At 47.3% G+C, this 16,769-nt stretch overlaps 5 protein-coding genes across 5 annotated transcripts; 3 read left to right on the forward strand and 2 right to left on the reverse strand.

The window, feature by feature from the left end:
* Positions 1 to 4,655: 4,655 nt before the first annotated feature.
* Positions 4,656 to 6,573, forward strand: LOC114426994 (histone H3). The gene is made up of 2 exons (XM_028394667.1): positions 4,656 to 4,677; positions 6,161 to 6,573. The coding sequence occupies exon 2, from the start codon at positions 6,163 to 6,165 to the stop codon at positions 6,571 to 6,573; it is 411 nt and encodes a 136-aa protein (XP_028250468.1). The 5' UTR covers positions 4,656 to 4,677; positions 6,161 to 6,162.
* On the reverse strand, positions 5,400 to 5,812 carry LOC114426990 (histone H2A). Its single transcript, XM_028394663.1, has one exon. The coding sequence runs from the start codon at positions 5,791 to 5,793 to the stop codon at positions 5,407 to 5,409; it is 387 nt and encodes a 128-aa protein (XP_028250464.1). The 5' UTR covers positions 5,794 to 5,812; the 3' UTR covers positions 5,400 to 5,406.
* A 2,998-nt stretch (positions 6,574 to 9,571) lies between the features above and the next one.
* LOC114426991 (histone H2B 1/2) lies at positions 9,572 to 9,966 on the forward strand. The gene has a single exon (XM_028394664.1). The coding sequence runs from the start codon at positions 9,574 to 9,576 to the stop codon at positions 9,946 to 9,948; it is 375 nt and encodes a 124-aa protein (XP_028250465.1). The 5' UTR covers positions 9,572 to 9,573; the 3' UTR covers positions 9,949 to 9,966.
* A 1,869-nt stretch (positions 9,967 to 11,835) lies between these two features.
* LOC114426988 (histone H1-like) lies at positions 11,836 to 12,730 on the forward strand. The gene has a single exon (XM_028394660.1). It carries the CDS (start codon positions 11,865 to 11,867, stop codon positions 12,480 to 12,482), a length of 618 nt encoding a protein of 205 aa, XP_028250461.1. The 5' UTR covers positions 11,836 to 11,864; the 3' UTR covers positions 12,483 to 12,730.
* Positions 12,731 to 13,246: 516 nt separating this feature from the next.
* Positions 13,247 to 13,703, reverse strand: LOC114426992 (histone H4). The gene has a single exon (XM_028394665.1). It carries the CDS (start codon positions 13,668 to 13,670, stop codon positions 13,359 to 13,361), a length of 312 nt encoding a protein of 103 aa, XP_028250466.1. The 5' UTR covers positions 13,671 to 13,703; the 3' UTR covers positions 13,247 to 13,358.
* Between the last annotated feature and the right edge of the window lie 3,066 nt (positions 13,704 to 16,769).

Consider the following 16,769-nt stretch of genomic DNA (forward strand, 5'->3'; position numbering starts at 1 on the left):
CCATGGGTTGCCATGGCAACGGCGGCAGGGGCTCAGACAAGGGGCGTCTCCGTGGTACCCGCAGAGCGTCAGACAGGTGTACGCCCGCTTTCAGAGCGTTACTCAGAGTGGCGGCGCGTATGTTCCCTGGACAGATGGATGGACAGGCTGATCAGCAGAGGTTACACTCTACAGTTCGCCACAACACCTCCGCCCTTCAACGGCATTCTGGAGACAGTTCTCTCCTCCCCAGGCCAGCGTCAGGCTCTCCAGGCGGAACTGGAAGAGCTGCTGGTGAAGCGGGCGATTTCCAGGGTTCCGCGGGGACAGGGAACTCTGGGTTTTTACTCCCGTTATTTCCTGGTTCCGAAGAAGACAGGGGGAATGAGGCCCATTCTCGATCTGTCTTACTTCAACAAATCAATAATGAAAAGACCGTTTCACATGCTGACTGTGAATCAGGTGCTGGAATGTGTGCGTCAGGGAGATTGGCTCACATCCATAGACCTAAAAGACGCGTATTTCCACGTCCCCGTTGCTCCCAAACACAGGAGATACCTGCGTTTCTCTTTTCTGGGGATCCAGTACGAGTACAATCGCCTTCCATTCGGCTATTCTCTGGCTCCCCGGACTTTTTCAAAGTGTGTGGAGGCGGCGCTGCGGCCGCTACATATGTCAGGGATGAGAGTGCTGTTTTACCTGGACGACCTGCTGCTGCTGGCTCGGTCCAGAGAGGAAGCTGCGTCACACACAGAGCGGCTAGTGAGCCACCTGTCGAACCTGGGGTTTATGATAAACTGGGAAAAGAGTTCCCCTGTCCCTGCTCAGACGGTGATTTATCTGGGGGTGGAGCTGAACACAGCCGTGATGAGAGCGCGGCTCTCACAGCAGAGAGTGGAGGCGCTGACGGCGCTTCTCCATCGTGTGTCACCTGGCAGCGTTGTGACAGCTCTCTCCATCATGCAGCTGTTGGGCATGATGTCAGCGGGTCATGCCGTAGTTCCTCTGGGACTGCTTCATATGAGACGACTGCTGAGATCGTTCATCCGTTTGCGCATCGATCCCGTGCATCAACGGAGACGCATGGTGTCGGTGCCTCCCTCCGTAAGTCCCAATCTTTCTTATTGGAAGAATCGACAGGTCCTGTCGGAAGGTGTGCCTCTGGGAAGGGCAGTGTCACACATCTCAGTGTTCACAGACGCATCTCTGTCAGGATGGGGAGGAACGTGTCTGTCTCAGGTGGTGGGAGGACGGTGGCCGGCGCACCCGTCACTCCACATAAACGCGCTGGAGCTTCTCACCGTGAATCAGCATGTTCTGATTCACACAGACAACAGAGCAGCAGCGGCATACATAAATCGACAGGGAGGAGTGCGCTCCGCTCAGTTGTTAAACATAGCCAGACGGCTGCTGCGCTGGGCGCACACACACCTTCTCTCTATCAGAGCGGTGTACGTCCCAGGTGTACTGAACACGTTCCGGGGATTGGAGTCTCCATCCCGATCTGGAGCAGGTTGGGGAGAGCGCAGGTGGATCTGTTTGCCAGACGCGAGAATGCGCTGTGCGCTCTGTGGTTTTCTCTGAGCGCACGGGACAATCCTCCACTGGGAGTGGATGCTTTTGCGCACCGGCTGCTAGAGGATGCTTCTATATGCGTTTCCTCCAGTCACACTTATCCCTCAGTTTCTGGACACAGTGAGAGTGGAGCAGCTGTCGGCTATTTTAGTGGCGCCAGTGCGCAAGCATGCGTCGTGGTTTCCATGCCTACACCAGATGTTGTCAGGCAACCCGTGGGAACTGCCGTGGAGCGGGGACGCGCTCTCACAGGCAGGAGGAGCGATCAGGAGCTATCCCATAATAGGCCAGCGGCTGTGGGTCTGGCCGCTGAACGGGAGCGCCTAGAGAGACTGGGTCTCTCCCGCGAGGTTGTGGGAACTATCCAGGGTGCTAGAGCTGAGTCTACCAGAGCCTCTTACTCTGCTAAATGGTCTGCTTTCCAGCAGTGGTGCATTGACAGGAGTGTGGATCCCACCAGCTGCCCCCTGCCTCTTGTGTTGTCTTTTCTCCTCTGCTTTTTAATTAAAGCCTACGCGGATGCGGTGTCTGCCTGTCCTGAGGGTTTTGGTGACAGAACAGTTTTTAGCCATCCTTTAACAAAGCGTTTTTTGAAGGGAGTGCGGAGACACAGGCCTGTGTCCCGCTCCTTTGCTCCTCAGTGGGATTTGGCGTTAGTTTACGCGCACTAACCAGGGCGCCCTTTGAGCCCCTGGATACAGTTTCACTGAAGTTTGTGTCCACTAAAACTGCTTTGTTGTTGGCTTTAACATCTGCAAAGAGAGTCAGTGATTTATCTGCCCTCTCTGTGGCCCCCTCCTGCCTCAGGATTCAGGGGGATGGCAGTTCAGCTGTGTTGCGTCCTAATCCGACTTTTATACCTAAGAGCATCACTAGCTCTTTCAGATCCAGGGTGATAACGTTGGATGGTTTTTCCCCTCCTCCTCACAGTTCTGATGAGGAGAGGACATCTCATCTTCTCTGTCCAGCACAGAAGCCACGAGTAAATACAAGTGATGTGCTGAACGTAAACAAGAGAAACTTACACAGAAATATCGATCTCATCACGCTACTATCGAGTAAATACTGATCCCAACTTTGGTATCGATACTATTGATACTTAGATCGATTCACCCACCCCTACCATCTACTCTTTGCCTTTCTGCCTCTAAAGGCAAAAGCACCAAGACTGCATTTTGGGGGGGGGGGGGGCGTAAAGTGAGGAACAGCTATTTTCAGTGTTAACACCAATGCATATGTTAGTAAAACAACAGAGGCTGTTGGTATGTTGGTAAACAGTATGATGTTTTATCATTAGTTCAAAAACTGTACAATGTAACTCGGTAGGTTGTTGCTAGCAAGAGCCACACACAGGGGGACAAGGTCATGCAGGAAGTGGAGAGGTGCACAAAAATACACTGGAGCAGAACATGGCAAGGTTTGTCGTATTAATTAATTATTCATTTTTATGACTATGAATAATAAAAAATGTCTAACATTGGGTGGATTTCACACTCTCTCACATTGTCATCTCTTCATGTAATCTTGTATTTAGATTAAGATTAACTTTTAAATAAAAAGTTAATTAAATAAAATAATTATAAATAATTGGGGGGGGGGGGGTAGTTAAATTATACTCAGCTTCACTCGTGGCTTCGAGTGAACGCAGACCAGATGAAGGAGGCGGAGTGACGTGACAGAAGCCTGTTAAATACTCCACGAGGACAGAGAAATCTGTTCGTGTTCCTGAGGTGGCAGAAATAAGAGCAAGATCCGTTTGGACCGGACTTTTCATACTTCATGACAAACGAGTGTGCAGAACTGCTCATACGGAGCGCACGCAGCGCCACACACACATACAGGTTTTGCCGCTATTTCGCTGCTAATCGTCGGCAGAAGCAGCAGTTCAGGTGAACATGTATGAAGCGGAGATATTTGAGGAAACGGGCAAAGTCGTGAAATACCAAACAGTAGCAACATCGTCCTGCTCCTGTCAAACATGTTTGTTCACCTCTTTTAACCGCTGCTTCTGCTGCTGTTTAGCGTCTCCAAAAGTCTCCAAAACCTGTTTGTGTGTGCGCGATGTGCGCTGAGAGCCGTGTGAAGAGTTTTACACACGTTCCTGCTTCAGAACGTCCCCTGTCCATTCTCACCGACAACTCCACTAATAGGGGTGGGCGATACTGAAGATTTCAGTATCGATCCGATACCAAGTAAATACAGGGTCAGTATCGCCGATATCAATACCGATACCGATACTTTTACTTTGAAATTTCATGATCATAAATATTTTTTTTGCCTTCTTTTTTGCCTTTAAATAGATTATCGTGAATAGCAGAATAATAATACACAAGAAACATTTGTTAGGTAAATCAAGCTGCAAACAAAAGTGCAGAACTGTTTGAAATGTTAATTTCACAATCATGTCAGCGATGCTCCTTGTGACAGCCATGGCTCTTTGTGAATCATGTAGGTGAAACAGCATGACTAAGATACTTTTATAAAAGTTTAACACCTATCTGCATGGAGCCTAAATATGAAGAATAAAGATCCTTCAACAGTTATCACCAAAGCATAACTATATTAATCTTACTGAAATACATATCATTATATAAACTTATATAATTACATTATTAGATATATTTTGGAATTTGAGAAAAACAAGATTTATTTCAGCTGGTGATATGACAGTTCAGTCATTCTGCTAAAATTGCATGTCTTATTACTGCACTCAGAAAGACAATATTAATTCATGCTGCAGATTACTGAATCTAAACCTTCACTTCTTTAAATCATCTACCTGGATATTTATGAGTGTTTTGCAGTAAAGCCTTTGTCAGTGACCACTGTCTCTGGTTCATGTTCGGGGATCTGCCTCTTCCTCCTTCCTCTGTTTCTCTGCAGCTCAAGGTCTTTAGGCTCTGCTGCTTTATGTTTGTGTAAATGAGTTGTGTTTCCACAGTGGCAGGTCGCTTTCCTGCACACCTCACAAGTAGCAGTTTCTTCTTCACGTCTGTCGCTGTGAAATAACTCCAAACAGCGCTCCTCTTCCTCTCTGCTGTCTCCAGCACGCTAGCTGCACTTTACAGCCAATCAGGAGCTCCGTCTGCTCCGGCCGAGTGGAGAAGGAGGTGGAGGGGCGGAGTGTGCCTGCGCACTGAGCAGACTGAGAGAGGAGCGCTGTCTGCACCGCGAGTAAAGTTGCTGAAGATATAGAAGAGGAACTTCCACAGAAATATCGATCTAATCACGCCAGTATCGAGTAATTACTGATCCTAACGTTGGTATCGATACTATCGATATTTAGATCGATTCGCCCACCCCTATCCACTAATACCTGTGCTCTGATCCCTGCGTGAGCAATTAAAAACGTCCCCGTGAAACAATTTACTACCGCGCTGAGGATTTAACAACAGCTGCGATGAGTACGCGTCTGAAGTGTGGAACCGAAGTAGAGCTATTATTTAACCAACAATAAACTGTTTATAAAACAGTCTTCTGCTTCATTTTAAAGTGATCCCCCCTGTTTAAATTATAATTAGCTGAGATACTAACAGAACAGTGATGGACTTTATTCAAACAGGTCAGCGAGAGAAGCAGCTCCGATAGAAGTCCGTCTGCAGCGTCAGCATGTGTAGATTATACATAAATATTTCACAATAGCCTGTCATCTTGGTCTTATATCTTATGTATTGTAAACACTAAAAAAATTCTAAATTTCTGAAATTAAAAAGGCAGAAATGTGATTATGCTTTATATGGTTTTATTAAGCATTAGGAGCAACTGAAAATGTAAAAATCCAGGACATCAGCTCTTTACGTGAGAGTGTGTGGCTCTTAAAAGAGCCTTTGTGGGGTCAAGGGGTCTCCGTGTTTACTTGGCTTTGACGGGCTTCTCGGTCTTCTTGGGCAGCAGCACGGCCTGGATGTTGGGCAGCACGCCGCCCTGAGCGATGGTCACTCCGCCCAGCAGCTTGTTGAGCTCCTCGTCGTTGCGCACAGCCAGCTGCAGGTGACGGGGGATGATACGGGTCTTCTTGTTGTCGCGGGCAGCGTTTCCAGCCAGCTCCAGGATCTCAGCGGTCAGGTACTCCAGCACAGCCGCCAGGTAGACGGGAGCGCCGGCACCCACACGCTCTCCATAGTTACCTTTACGCAGCAGCCTGTGGACACGACCCACGGGGAACTGCAGCCCAGCACGGGAGGAGCGGGTCTTGGCCTTAGCTCTGGCTTTGCCACCGGTCTTTCCACGTCCACTCATTTTCAGATTGTGTTTTCTGGTGTCTTAACTCAGAGAAACTGTGTCTGAGGAAGCTGAGAGTCGTCTTTATATACAAGAGCGCGGGGCCATTCCTCACAGACCAACCAGAGGACTGGTTTCAGCGGAGCAGCAGCAGGGGGGCCGCTCTTTATTTCAGCGGCCGTTTTGAACAGACTTTTCTCCAATAAGCAGCGCAGCTTCAGGCGCGAGGCCGCTCCTCCAGGCGGGCCGAGCTCCACGAGGAGCCGCTGACCAATCAGGATGCGGAGGTCTGAAGCAGCGTCACAGCTTCACAGCCGGGCCCACACTTTAAGAGGCGCGTGTCTTCTCTTTCATTTCATATTTTTCTGTTGCTCAGAGAAAGAAGAAATGGCCAGAACCAAGCAGACCGCCCGTAAATCCACCGGAGGCAAAGCCCCCAGAAAGCAGCTGGCCACCAAGGCTGCCCGTAAGAGCGCCCCAGCCACTGGTGGCGTGAAGAAGCCTCACCGTTACAGGCCCGGTACCGTGGCTCTGAGAGAGATCCGTCGCTACCAGAAATCCACCGAGCTGCTGATCCGCAAGCTGCCCTTCCAGCGCCTGGTCAGAGAGATCGCTCAGGACTTCAAGACCGACCTGCGCTTCCAGAGCTCCGCTGTCATGGCTCTGCAGGAGGCCAGCGAGGCTTACCTGGTCGGCCTGTTCGAGGACACTAACCTGTGCGCCATCCACGCCAAGAGGGTCACCATCATGCCCAAAGACATCCAGCTGGCCCGCCGCATCCGCGGAGAGAGAGCTTAAAGTGTCTGCGGCTCCACAAACAACAACAACGGCTCTTTTAAGAGCCACCTCACACTCGACTATAGAGCTCAGCCCTTTATTCACAACTGAGCAATACATTTATTTAAAGACCTCTAATGCTTTTTGTTGTCAAAATATAATACATTTGTTTAAAGTTACCATAAGCGGTGAGCAGTTTTGTAAATTTATTTAGACTCACAAACATAAACCTGACTGATTATCCTCATGTGTTATTTTCAAAGGTCAGATTACAATAGGAGAGCTGGTTAAAACAGTCTGTTTTCCCGAAGAACATCAAGATAATATCATGTGCGTGGATTCATACAGGTTTACAGTAAGCTCTGTCAGAGCTTAGATCAGTGTAACATATGTTATACTGAATGCCCAGCATGGTAAAGCTTCAGTGCACATAATCCAACATTAATGATAATTAATCAAAACAAATGTACAAATGAAGCATGGTTTTTCATACTTACTGAATTATTGTTGTATTTGAAATATACATGAATTAGAAATTGAACTCATTTACCTCACAAGCTGAACACATACAGTAACCACGTCAGTCTGTAGGTGCAACATATCAGCCCCATTGAACACAAAGTCGATGAAGATCCTCAGTCGTCTATGTCATTTCCATTCAGGAGCTCTACTGCACTGACTCTACAAGTTCAGTAGTTCACTTGAAGCCCCGCTGAACACATTGCTCTTTTAAGAGCCACCTCACTGACCCATAAAGAGGGTGATCCTAATTCTCTGCATTCATTTTCATATGACTAATGATAACACAAACAAACAAATAAAATTAGTTTTATCTTAGCTTCAGTTTGTTTTGCTGTCAGTTAAAAGTCCCTGTTTCTCCTCCACACAATAACTTATATAAGCCTATGCACAGAGCTGTGAAATAACTCCAAACAGCGCTCCTCTTCCTCTCTGCCATCTCCATGATGCTAGCTGCACTTTACAGCCAATCAGGAGCTCCGTCTGCTCCGGCCGAGTGGAGAAGAAGGGGGAGGTGTGGTTGTGCCTGCGCACTGAGCAGACTGAGAGAGGAGCGCTGTTTGCACCGCGAGTAAATACGAGTAAAGTTGCTGAAGGTACAGAAGAGAAACTTCCACAGAAATATCGATCTCATCACGCTAGTATCGAGTAATTACTGATCCTAACGTTGATATCGAATATTCAGAAATGTGATCCTCACATTCTGAAACTCTTCCCCTTCTTCATCATTAAAAGCCTCTCTCACTTCTAAAATCAATTGCAAGGCCCTCTGAACAGCGCCATCTTAGCCATCTTGATCGGTTCTATCAAAGCTATAGTTATTGTGTCCTGCTTAAAATTTGCAGATAGAGAGTGAGCAAATAAAGACTGGACAGAGGGTCAAATGTGAGACAGGTCTACGATGTCAAACCTTGTGCGCGAATGGCAGGGGCAGAATCAAATCTCTCTCTCTCTCTCTCTCACACACACACACACACACACACACACTTACAGGCAGAAACACACATACAAACAACAGGTAAAAGAAGACAGAGGGATTCTATATGCCCCGGGTCCAGTAGACCTGAACATCCTGTATGTAATATAAATGTGTAGGGGGGGGGGGGTATACAGTGTGTGGTTATTGAAAATGTGTTTTGATATATGTTCATTACAAGAGCCAAGGCCAGTGAATCTCAGCTTGAAATAATAATTGGTTGTATCATTTTTCCATTGATGAATAATGAAAACAGGTCCCACAGACCCGAACACCATACAAGGGTTAAAGAGAGGTGTTATTAACATGGTACATAGTAATATATTGTAGCATTATACTTAGCCAGGCATTTTGTGTTATAAATCTAAATATATAGATAACTCCTCCTAAAAGGACTGTAAATGGCCCCTAAAAATAGTGGGTGTGCAGTCCCTAGATGGCAGATGTGATTGCATTCCAGATTTTTAATTGGGTTAAGTAATCGCGGTTCAAGACAACAAACCCAATGACAGGGTTGTGATCCCGAGTGAAGTGGTTATGTCATAAGTCACAAGGACCTAGAAAAAAGGAATATAACAATTTTTAGTTGCACTGCAGTGCGATTTGAAGTGAAACACTAAAATGGATGTTTTCCAAAATAAAGATTATACTGGACTGTCCCTCTCATCCGCTCCACACTGTGCTGACCAGCTACAGAAGCTCGTTGAGCAACAGACTCCGACTCCCACGATGCACCACTGAGAGACACAGGAAGTCATTCCTGCCTGTCTCAATCAAACTACTGAACTCTGAACTGTAACAGTCACTCAGACACTGTACATTCATACTGGTACATTCATATCTTCTGTACTGTGGCCGGCTGTGCAGTCACGTGACAGTGTGGAACAAGATCCAAAGCCTCACTTGTCCACTACTAGTAGAAACACCAATAACACCATGAATAAATCCGCTAATAACAAATGATATGCAGACGTATGTTGAAGGAGTTCATCCAGCTTGTGTTTTCATCAGGCTGGTTTTGAGTGTCATACAGTAACACTGCTGTGAAGGATGACTGTAACAGAAATGAGTCTTCCTCTGGCTGTTTTAAAGGCCTCTCTCTTGAACCAGGATGACTTACAGCATTGATGGAACAATGCATTCTGAATGATACCAGTGAACTGGACAAGGACGTGTCCACACAAACACCTTCTGCATAAATCATCATTTTTCTAAAGTAGAAAAGGAGAACTCAATGAACCAAATGAAACACAAATATTTGATAACTGATTTAATATTATACGTTAGTGGTAAAAGTAAAGAACCTTTGCTTCTTGCAGAGGTTTTCTTCTTCTGAGGAAAATGAAACCTGACTACAGCAGAACTGATGCCAGAGCAACGCACCCATCCCCCTACATCCAACCAGTCACAAGCTGAGCCAATCACAGATAGGGGACTGCACAAAAGTATTTGCATGCAGTCAGTATAAGAAAAGTCGTTGTCGGCCCTCACATTCATTCGTTGTTGAGAAATCCCGAATAATAAACATGCCTGAACCCGCCAAGTCTGCGCCCAAGAAGGGCTCCAAGAAAGCCGTGACCAAGACCGCCGGCAAAGGAGGCAAGAAGAAGAGAAAGACCAGGAAGGAGAGCTACGCCATCTACGTGTACAAAGTCTTGAAGCAGGTGCACCCTGATACCGGTATCTCCTCCAAGGCCATGAGCATCATGAACTCCTTTGTGAACGACATCTTTGAGCGCATCGCCTCCGAGGCCTCTCGTCTGGCTCACTACAACAAGCGCTCCACCATCACTTCCAGGGAGATCCAGACCGCGGTCAGGCTGCTGCTGCCCGGTGAGCTGGCTAAGCACGCCGTGTCTGAGGGCACCAAGGCCGTCACCAAGTACACCAGCTCCAAGTAAACAGCTGCTGCTTGAACAACAACCCAACGGCTCTTTTAAGAGCCACCCACATCACGTAAAGAGCGAGTCCGTTTTTAAGAGGGACCTTGTTTTATGGGTGGTTGTATTGATGCCCATAGGCCCATAGGAAAAGTATAGTATAGAAGGATCTTAATTATTCCTCGCTGTTGCAGTAGCAATATACACGCACTCGGCATACTAAACATACCTCGCTGTAAACACATTTACAGAAAATAGATACATTAAATATAAATGTGCAATTATATAATAAAAGGATTGCGCAAAATCTGTCGGGAGAGAGAGAAACAGTCCTGGCCTGTGGCCACAAAGATCTCCAGCATCTTGCTGCACACGCTGAAGGACCTCAGCTTTCTAGTAGAGTCTGCTGCAGGCCTTGTACACAGCTGTGCTGTCAGCCAGCTCAGTCTACTGTCGGTGGTTGTACAATACCTTTCAAGTGTGATTTTTTTTTTAAATCGAAATTAATCCTAGGTACCGACAGTTCTGTCTGTCAATAAACAGTACACGTGCATCAAGATAGAAGTGTCTGACATGGCCTGTCATTCCATATAATGCTGCTTTGTTTCTCTTTTTTTTCTTTACATGTGTAACCCGGTGTGTCTGGTACTCTGCGCTATGTAGTGTACAAACAGACAGGAGGCAGGGCTGAATGTCAGGAGCCTTTACTGAGTGCGTCTAACAAAGGGGCAGATGTTGTATGTAGCAAGCTCGGCTTCTCCGGCCGTGTAAACACCAAAGAACATTAACAAAAACTCAATGAGTGGGATGAAAAAGTAAATTAATATAACAAAATGTTCTCCAAAAAGTACATATAGTACTACAATAATTATTCACCATAAAAAAACACAAAACTGTCAGCGTTGAGTCCTCTGTTCTCACTCTTATGTTTTAATCGATTGTCACAAAATAACAAATGACAAAAACAGTATACACAAATACATTATGATAACTTATTGTTTTAAAATAAAACCAGCGTGATTTCTAAATTTGTCCTCAGATCACTTTTTCTTCCACGGGATGGAGGCAGCGCTGTTGTACAATGTGCGTAATTACGCACGACTCTCTTTCACTGTAGGGACTTTTTTGTGGATTCCGCTGCCGTTTGAATGCGCAGTGGTTACATGGCCTTATGATAAGATAAGAAGTGAATTATTTTACTGTATACAGTAATATAGTAAAATAATAACTGAGGCGAGGCTATAGGATGCAAAGTGTGCAGGAGGACTGGGTATTCCAACATTTAGCAAAAATCCAGTAATGAAATTGTTTCCATTTACAGTTAAAGTGACCGCATGTCATTCATCTGTCAGTTTAAGTTCACTCTAACATTATTAGAAGACAGTGGCGGCATACAACAGCAAGCAGCTCCGATAGAAGTCCGTCTGCAGCGTCATCACAGTGTGTTTGATGCTGCCACAACAACGTGACTTTGTGACAAAGTGACGGTCAGTAGATGTTTGTTTTTCCCCTGAGTCTCTAAACTAACATGTGTTTCAGCTGGAAAACAGCTTTTGATGGAGCTCTGATACATCTGAGATCATTTATGAGAGGAAGAAGAGGGAAAAGGCGCTGCGCAGCGCGCCGAGTCTCTGAGCTTTGGAGGCTCCAGCAACAAAGTGCAGCGATCATCAGAGCTGAACATGAGCTGAACAAGAAGAGACACTGTCCGCTATCACCTCCTCCACTGTCAGCATGCAGCGCTGCTCCCACACTCGTTTTTACTCTTTTATCCACGCACAGAAAACACAAGTGGAAACATTAAGCCTGCACGGAGGAGGCAGGCTTGGATTGAGTCTCCACGGTTCTCATGCTGTGTTCAAGTACCGCCTCCTGCGCTCACTTCACCATAACTGTACTCTGACTCTGGTTGCGCTGCAAACACGAACAGATTTAACATGGCAGAAGAAGCTCCAGCTCCAGTCGCTCCTCCGGCAAAAGCTCCCAAGAAGAAGGCCTCCAAGCCGAAGAAGTCCGGCCCCAGCGTCGGCGAGCTCATCGTGAAAGCTGTGGCCGCTTCCAAGGAGCGGAGCGGCGTGTCTACAGCCGCCCTCAAGAAGGCTCTGGCTGCCGGAGGATACGATGTGGAGAAGAACAATTCCCGCGTCAAGATCGCCATCAAGAGCCTGGTGGCTAAAGGGACTCTGGTCCAGACCAAGGGGACCGGGGCCTCCGGCTCTTTCAAGATGAACAAGAAGGCTGAGACCAAGGCCAAGCCCGTAAAGAAAGCCGCACCTAAAGCCAAGAAGCCCGCAGCCGCTAAGAAACCCGCAGCGGCCAAGAAGGCGGCAGCCAAGAAACCAGCAGCTGCTAAGAAGTCCCCCAAGAAGGCCAAGAAGCCCGCAGCGGCCAAGAAAGTGGCCAAGAGTCCCAAGAAGCCCGCCAAAAGCCCCAAGAAGGCCGCCAAGAGTCCCAAGAAGGTGGCTCCCAAAAAGGCCCCCGCTGCCAAGAAGAAGGCCCCCGCAAAGAAGGTAGCCAAGCCCAAAGCCAAGAAGGCAGCACCCAAGAAGAAGTGAGCTGTGATCACAGCAAACACAAAGGTTCTTTTAAGAGCCACCACAACATCCACAAAGAGCTTATCCTTACTCACTGTTGTTAAAAACCTGGTAGTTGTTAAACTTGTAATTATCAGTGGTTGTTTAATTGCACACAATTCCGGACACTGTACGCATAGGGGTGGGCTACTGAAAATTCCAATCCAAGTAATAATACACAAGAAACATTTAGGTCAAGCTGCAAACAAAAGTGCAAAGACCTACAGACCGCAGACTCAGTTTTATTTCATTTCACTTCACCTTTCAGTAATGCTGCAGATATTATCATTACAGGTTTATAACTGGTGTTGACACTATTGGTTATGGTGTATGTGGTTCAATGTGTCAACACAGAATATACATATACATTTCACCAGGTCACAGGCCAGTTCTATAGCTTCTCTGATCAGCATAACACGATTAGCTAACACAATGTATCATTAGAACACAGGAGTGGTGGTTGCTGGAAAAGGGTTACTCTATACCTTTATATATTATATAAAGTCATTTACCGCATAAACAATGTGACTGTATGTCTGATTACTTTGTTATCTTTATTTCACCGTCACCCCAAACTACTGAATTGTAGTAGATATATGTATTATATATATATGTATATATGTAATTGTTTTAAAATATAAAGAAGTCAAACAATATAACATAAGTTAATATATTTACAGGCGAATAACTGTAAAAACACACACGTAATAAAGGCAGAGATAACGACAGAAGCGTTAGTCAGGGGCATATATAAATAGTAATATATACACAATACATATTGTAGAATTCAGCTCTTCATTGACAGAGTGTGTGGTCCTTAAAAGGACCTTTGTTTCGTTTTGTTGCATCTGTCACAGTTTAACCGCCGAAGCCGTACAGAGTGCGTCCCTGCCTCTTCAGAGCATACACCACATCCATGGCGGTCACAGTCTTCCTCTTGGCGTGCTCGGTGTAGGTGACGGCGTCACGGATCACGTTCTCCAGGAAGACCTTCAGCACACCGCGGGTCTCCTCGTAGATCAGACCAGAGATACGCTTCACTCCGCCACGGCGAGCCAGGCGGCGGATAGCGGGCTTGGTGATTCCCTGGATGTTATCACGGAGGACTTTACGGTGACGCTTGGCGCCTCCCTTACCGAGTCCCTTTCCTCCTTTACCACGTCCACTCATGTTTGTTGTTGAGTTGTTTTCTCGACAGTGAGGAAAGACGCGCACTCACTGGAATTTATTTTGTTACTGAGGACGTGATGGAAGGCAGAGGTGGAGTTTTCCACTGTGATGTCTTCCACGACTCAACGCCACCATCTGGACAACAATAGGAACAGCTCCCTGTCCTGTTCTGAGGCCAGGTTCTTTCTTGGCATCACGTTACATGTAGTACCACAAGCACAAATACTTTAAAAAAACCTTTATTAAGTGATCAAGACACAACTTCTGTGAATGCACCTGAAATGCACAATACTGACATGAAAGCATGTATCGTTCTGCTGTTACTGTCCTCAGCGAGCAACAACTGTGAGCTCCTCCGCCCCAAAGCACTCATAGGCGGTCAGTCTTAGAGCAGCTTCACGCAGCAGTTTCAGCTGCAGTCAGTGCAGGGAGGAGACCCACACCACTCTGCACCCAATCTTTCACAAAGCTGCTGCAGGTACTGTCATGTAAACATACAAACAAGTTGTTTTCAGCATGGGGAGATCAGTAACGCCTCAGCTTTATTGTCCAAACTGCTATGTGCTGACCATACAGAGAATTGAAATTGTGTTACTTTCAACTCCATATAAAGTCTATAATGTCTTCTCTGCATTCAGGGAGAGATTGTGGTCTCTGCACCTGTGTGCATATGAAAACAAAAAATATTAATGAAATGTCCAGTGTTATATCTTATATCGTTATTTCAGGTGAGGGAAATGAGGAAACATTTCTTAGGAATGACACAATTTATTAGCCTCTGCCAGGCAACTTGGCACCCTCATACCGGGGCATAGTCAAGAAATTACGTGCTTACGTACAACGTAACTACGGTTATCCATAGGGACCAAAATACATAAATCCAGACAACAGAGCAAGGCAGAGAGAGCGAGAAGGAAACACAATGAAGGGACAACATGATCGAGAAATGGGAGAGGAAAGAAACAAGCAGACCAGTGAGGGAGCTGAAGGGTTTAATCAATTGTATCCACTGTAGGTGGAAGAGTTAGTTAAAACTGGGACAGGCACACAGAAGCTTGTTCGAATACACAATTTCTTTCAAAAATAGACTTTAGTTCATCACAGTGCAAACTGGTTTTATTTTCTTTGCATGTTTCATGTTGAATGACTTGGGCTGAATGCAATTGAATTCATTACAGTATATTTAGATTGTCATCCAGCAGAGAGAGCCATTTGATTGATTAATGCATTAACTAGTATTAGCCTACACATGAAGCCCTTCATTCCTCACTGTCACCTCTCAACTGAATTCATGGACTATTCAGCTGGAGACAGTTCTCTCCTCCCCAGGCCAGCGTCAGGCTCTCCAGACGGAACTGGAAGAGCTGCTGGTGAAGCAGGCGATTTCCAGGGTTCCGCGGGGACAGGGAACTCTGGGTTTTTACTCCCGTTATTTCCTGGTTCCGAGGAAGACAGGGGGAATGAGGCCCATTCTCGACCTGTCTTACTTCAACAAATCAATAATGAGCTTCACATGCTGACTGTGAATCAGGTGCTGGAATGTGTGCGTCAGGGAGACTGGCTCACATCCATAGACCTAAAGGACGCGTATTTCCACGTCCCCGTTGTTCCTAAACACAGGAGATACCTGCGTTTCTCTTTTCTGGGGATCCAGTGGGAGTACAATCGCCTTTCTATTCTCTGGCTCCCCGGACTTTTTCAAAGTGTGTGGAGGCGGCGCTGCGGCCGCTACATATGTCAGGGATGAGAGTGCTGTTTTACCTGGACGACCTGCTGCTGCTGGCTCGGTCCAGAGAGGAAGCTGCGTCACACACAGAGCGGCTAGTGAGCCACCTGTCAAACCTGGGGTTTATGATAAACTGGGAAAGAGTTCCCCTGTCCCTGCTCAGATGGTGATTTATCTGGGGGTGGAGCTGAACACAGCCGTGATGAGAGCGCGGCTCTCACAGCAGAGAGTGGAGGCGCTGACGGCGCTTCTCCATCGTGTGTCACCTGGCAGCGTTGTGACAGCGCTCTCCATCATGCAGCTGTTGGGCATGATGTCAGCGGGTCATGCCGTAGTTCCTCTGGGACTGCTTCATATGAGACGACTGCTGAGATCGTTCATCCGTTTGCGCATCGATCCCGTACATCAACGGAGACGCATGGTGTCGGTGCCTCCCTCCGTAAGTCCCGATCTTTCTTATTGGAGGAATCGACAGGTCCTGTCGGAAGGTGTGCCTCTGGGAAGGGCAGTGTCACACATCTCAGTGTTCACAGACGCATCTCTGTCAGGATGGGGAGGAACGTGTCTGTCTCAGGTGGTGGGAGGACGGTGGCCGGCGCGCCCGTCACTCCACATAAACGCGCTGGAGCTTCTCACCGTGTGGAAAGTGATCCAGCATTTCGCCCATGTACTGCAGAATCAGCATGTTCTGATTCACACAGACAACAGAGCAGCAGCGGCATACATAAATCGACAGGGAGGAGTGCGCTCCGCCCAGCTGTTAAACTTAGCCAGACGGCTGCTGCGCTAGGCGCACACACACCTTCTCTCTATCAGAGCGGTGTACGTCCCAGGTGTACTGAACAAAGGAGCGGATGTGATGTCGAGAGGAGGTCCTCGTTCCGGGGATTGGAGTCTCCATCCCGATCTGGCCGGGCAAATCTGGAGCAGGTTCGGAAGAGCGCAAGTGGATCTGTTTTCCAGACGCGAGAATGTGCTGTGCGCTCTGTGGTTTTCTCTGAGCGCACGGGATAATCCTCCACTGGGAGTGGATGCTTTTGCGCATCGACCGTGGCCCAGGATGCTTCTATATGCGTTTCCTCCAGTCACACTTATCCCTCAGTTTCTGGACAGAGTGAGAGTGGAGCAGCTGTCGGCCATTTTAGTGGCGCCAGTGCGCACGAATGCGTCGTGGTTTCCCTGCCTACAGCAGATGTTATCAGGCAGTCCGTGGGAACTGCCGTGGAGCGGGGACGCGCTCTCACAGGCAGGAGGAGCGATCAGGAGCTATCCCATAATAGGCCAGCGGCTGTGGGTCTGGCCGCTGAACGGGAGCGCCTAGAGAGACTGGGTCTCTCCCGCGAGGTTGTGGGGACTATCCAGGGTGCTAGAGC

The sequence above is a fragment of the Parambassis ranga genome, chromosome 22 (assembly GCF_900634625.1).
Source record: "Parambassis ranga chromosome 22, fParRan2.1, whole genome shotgun sequence".
Classification (NCBI taxonomy): Eukaryota; Metazoa; Chordata; class Actinopteri; family Ambassidae; genus Parambassis; species Parambassis ranga.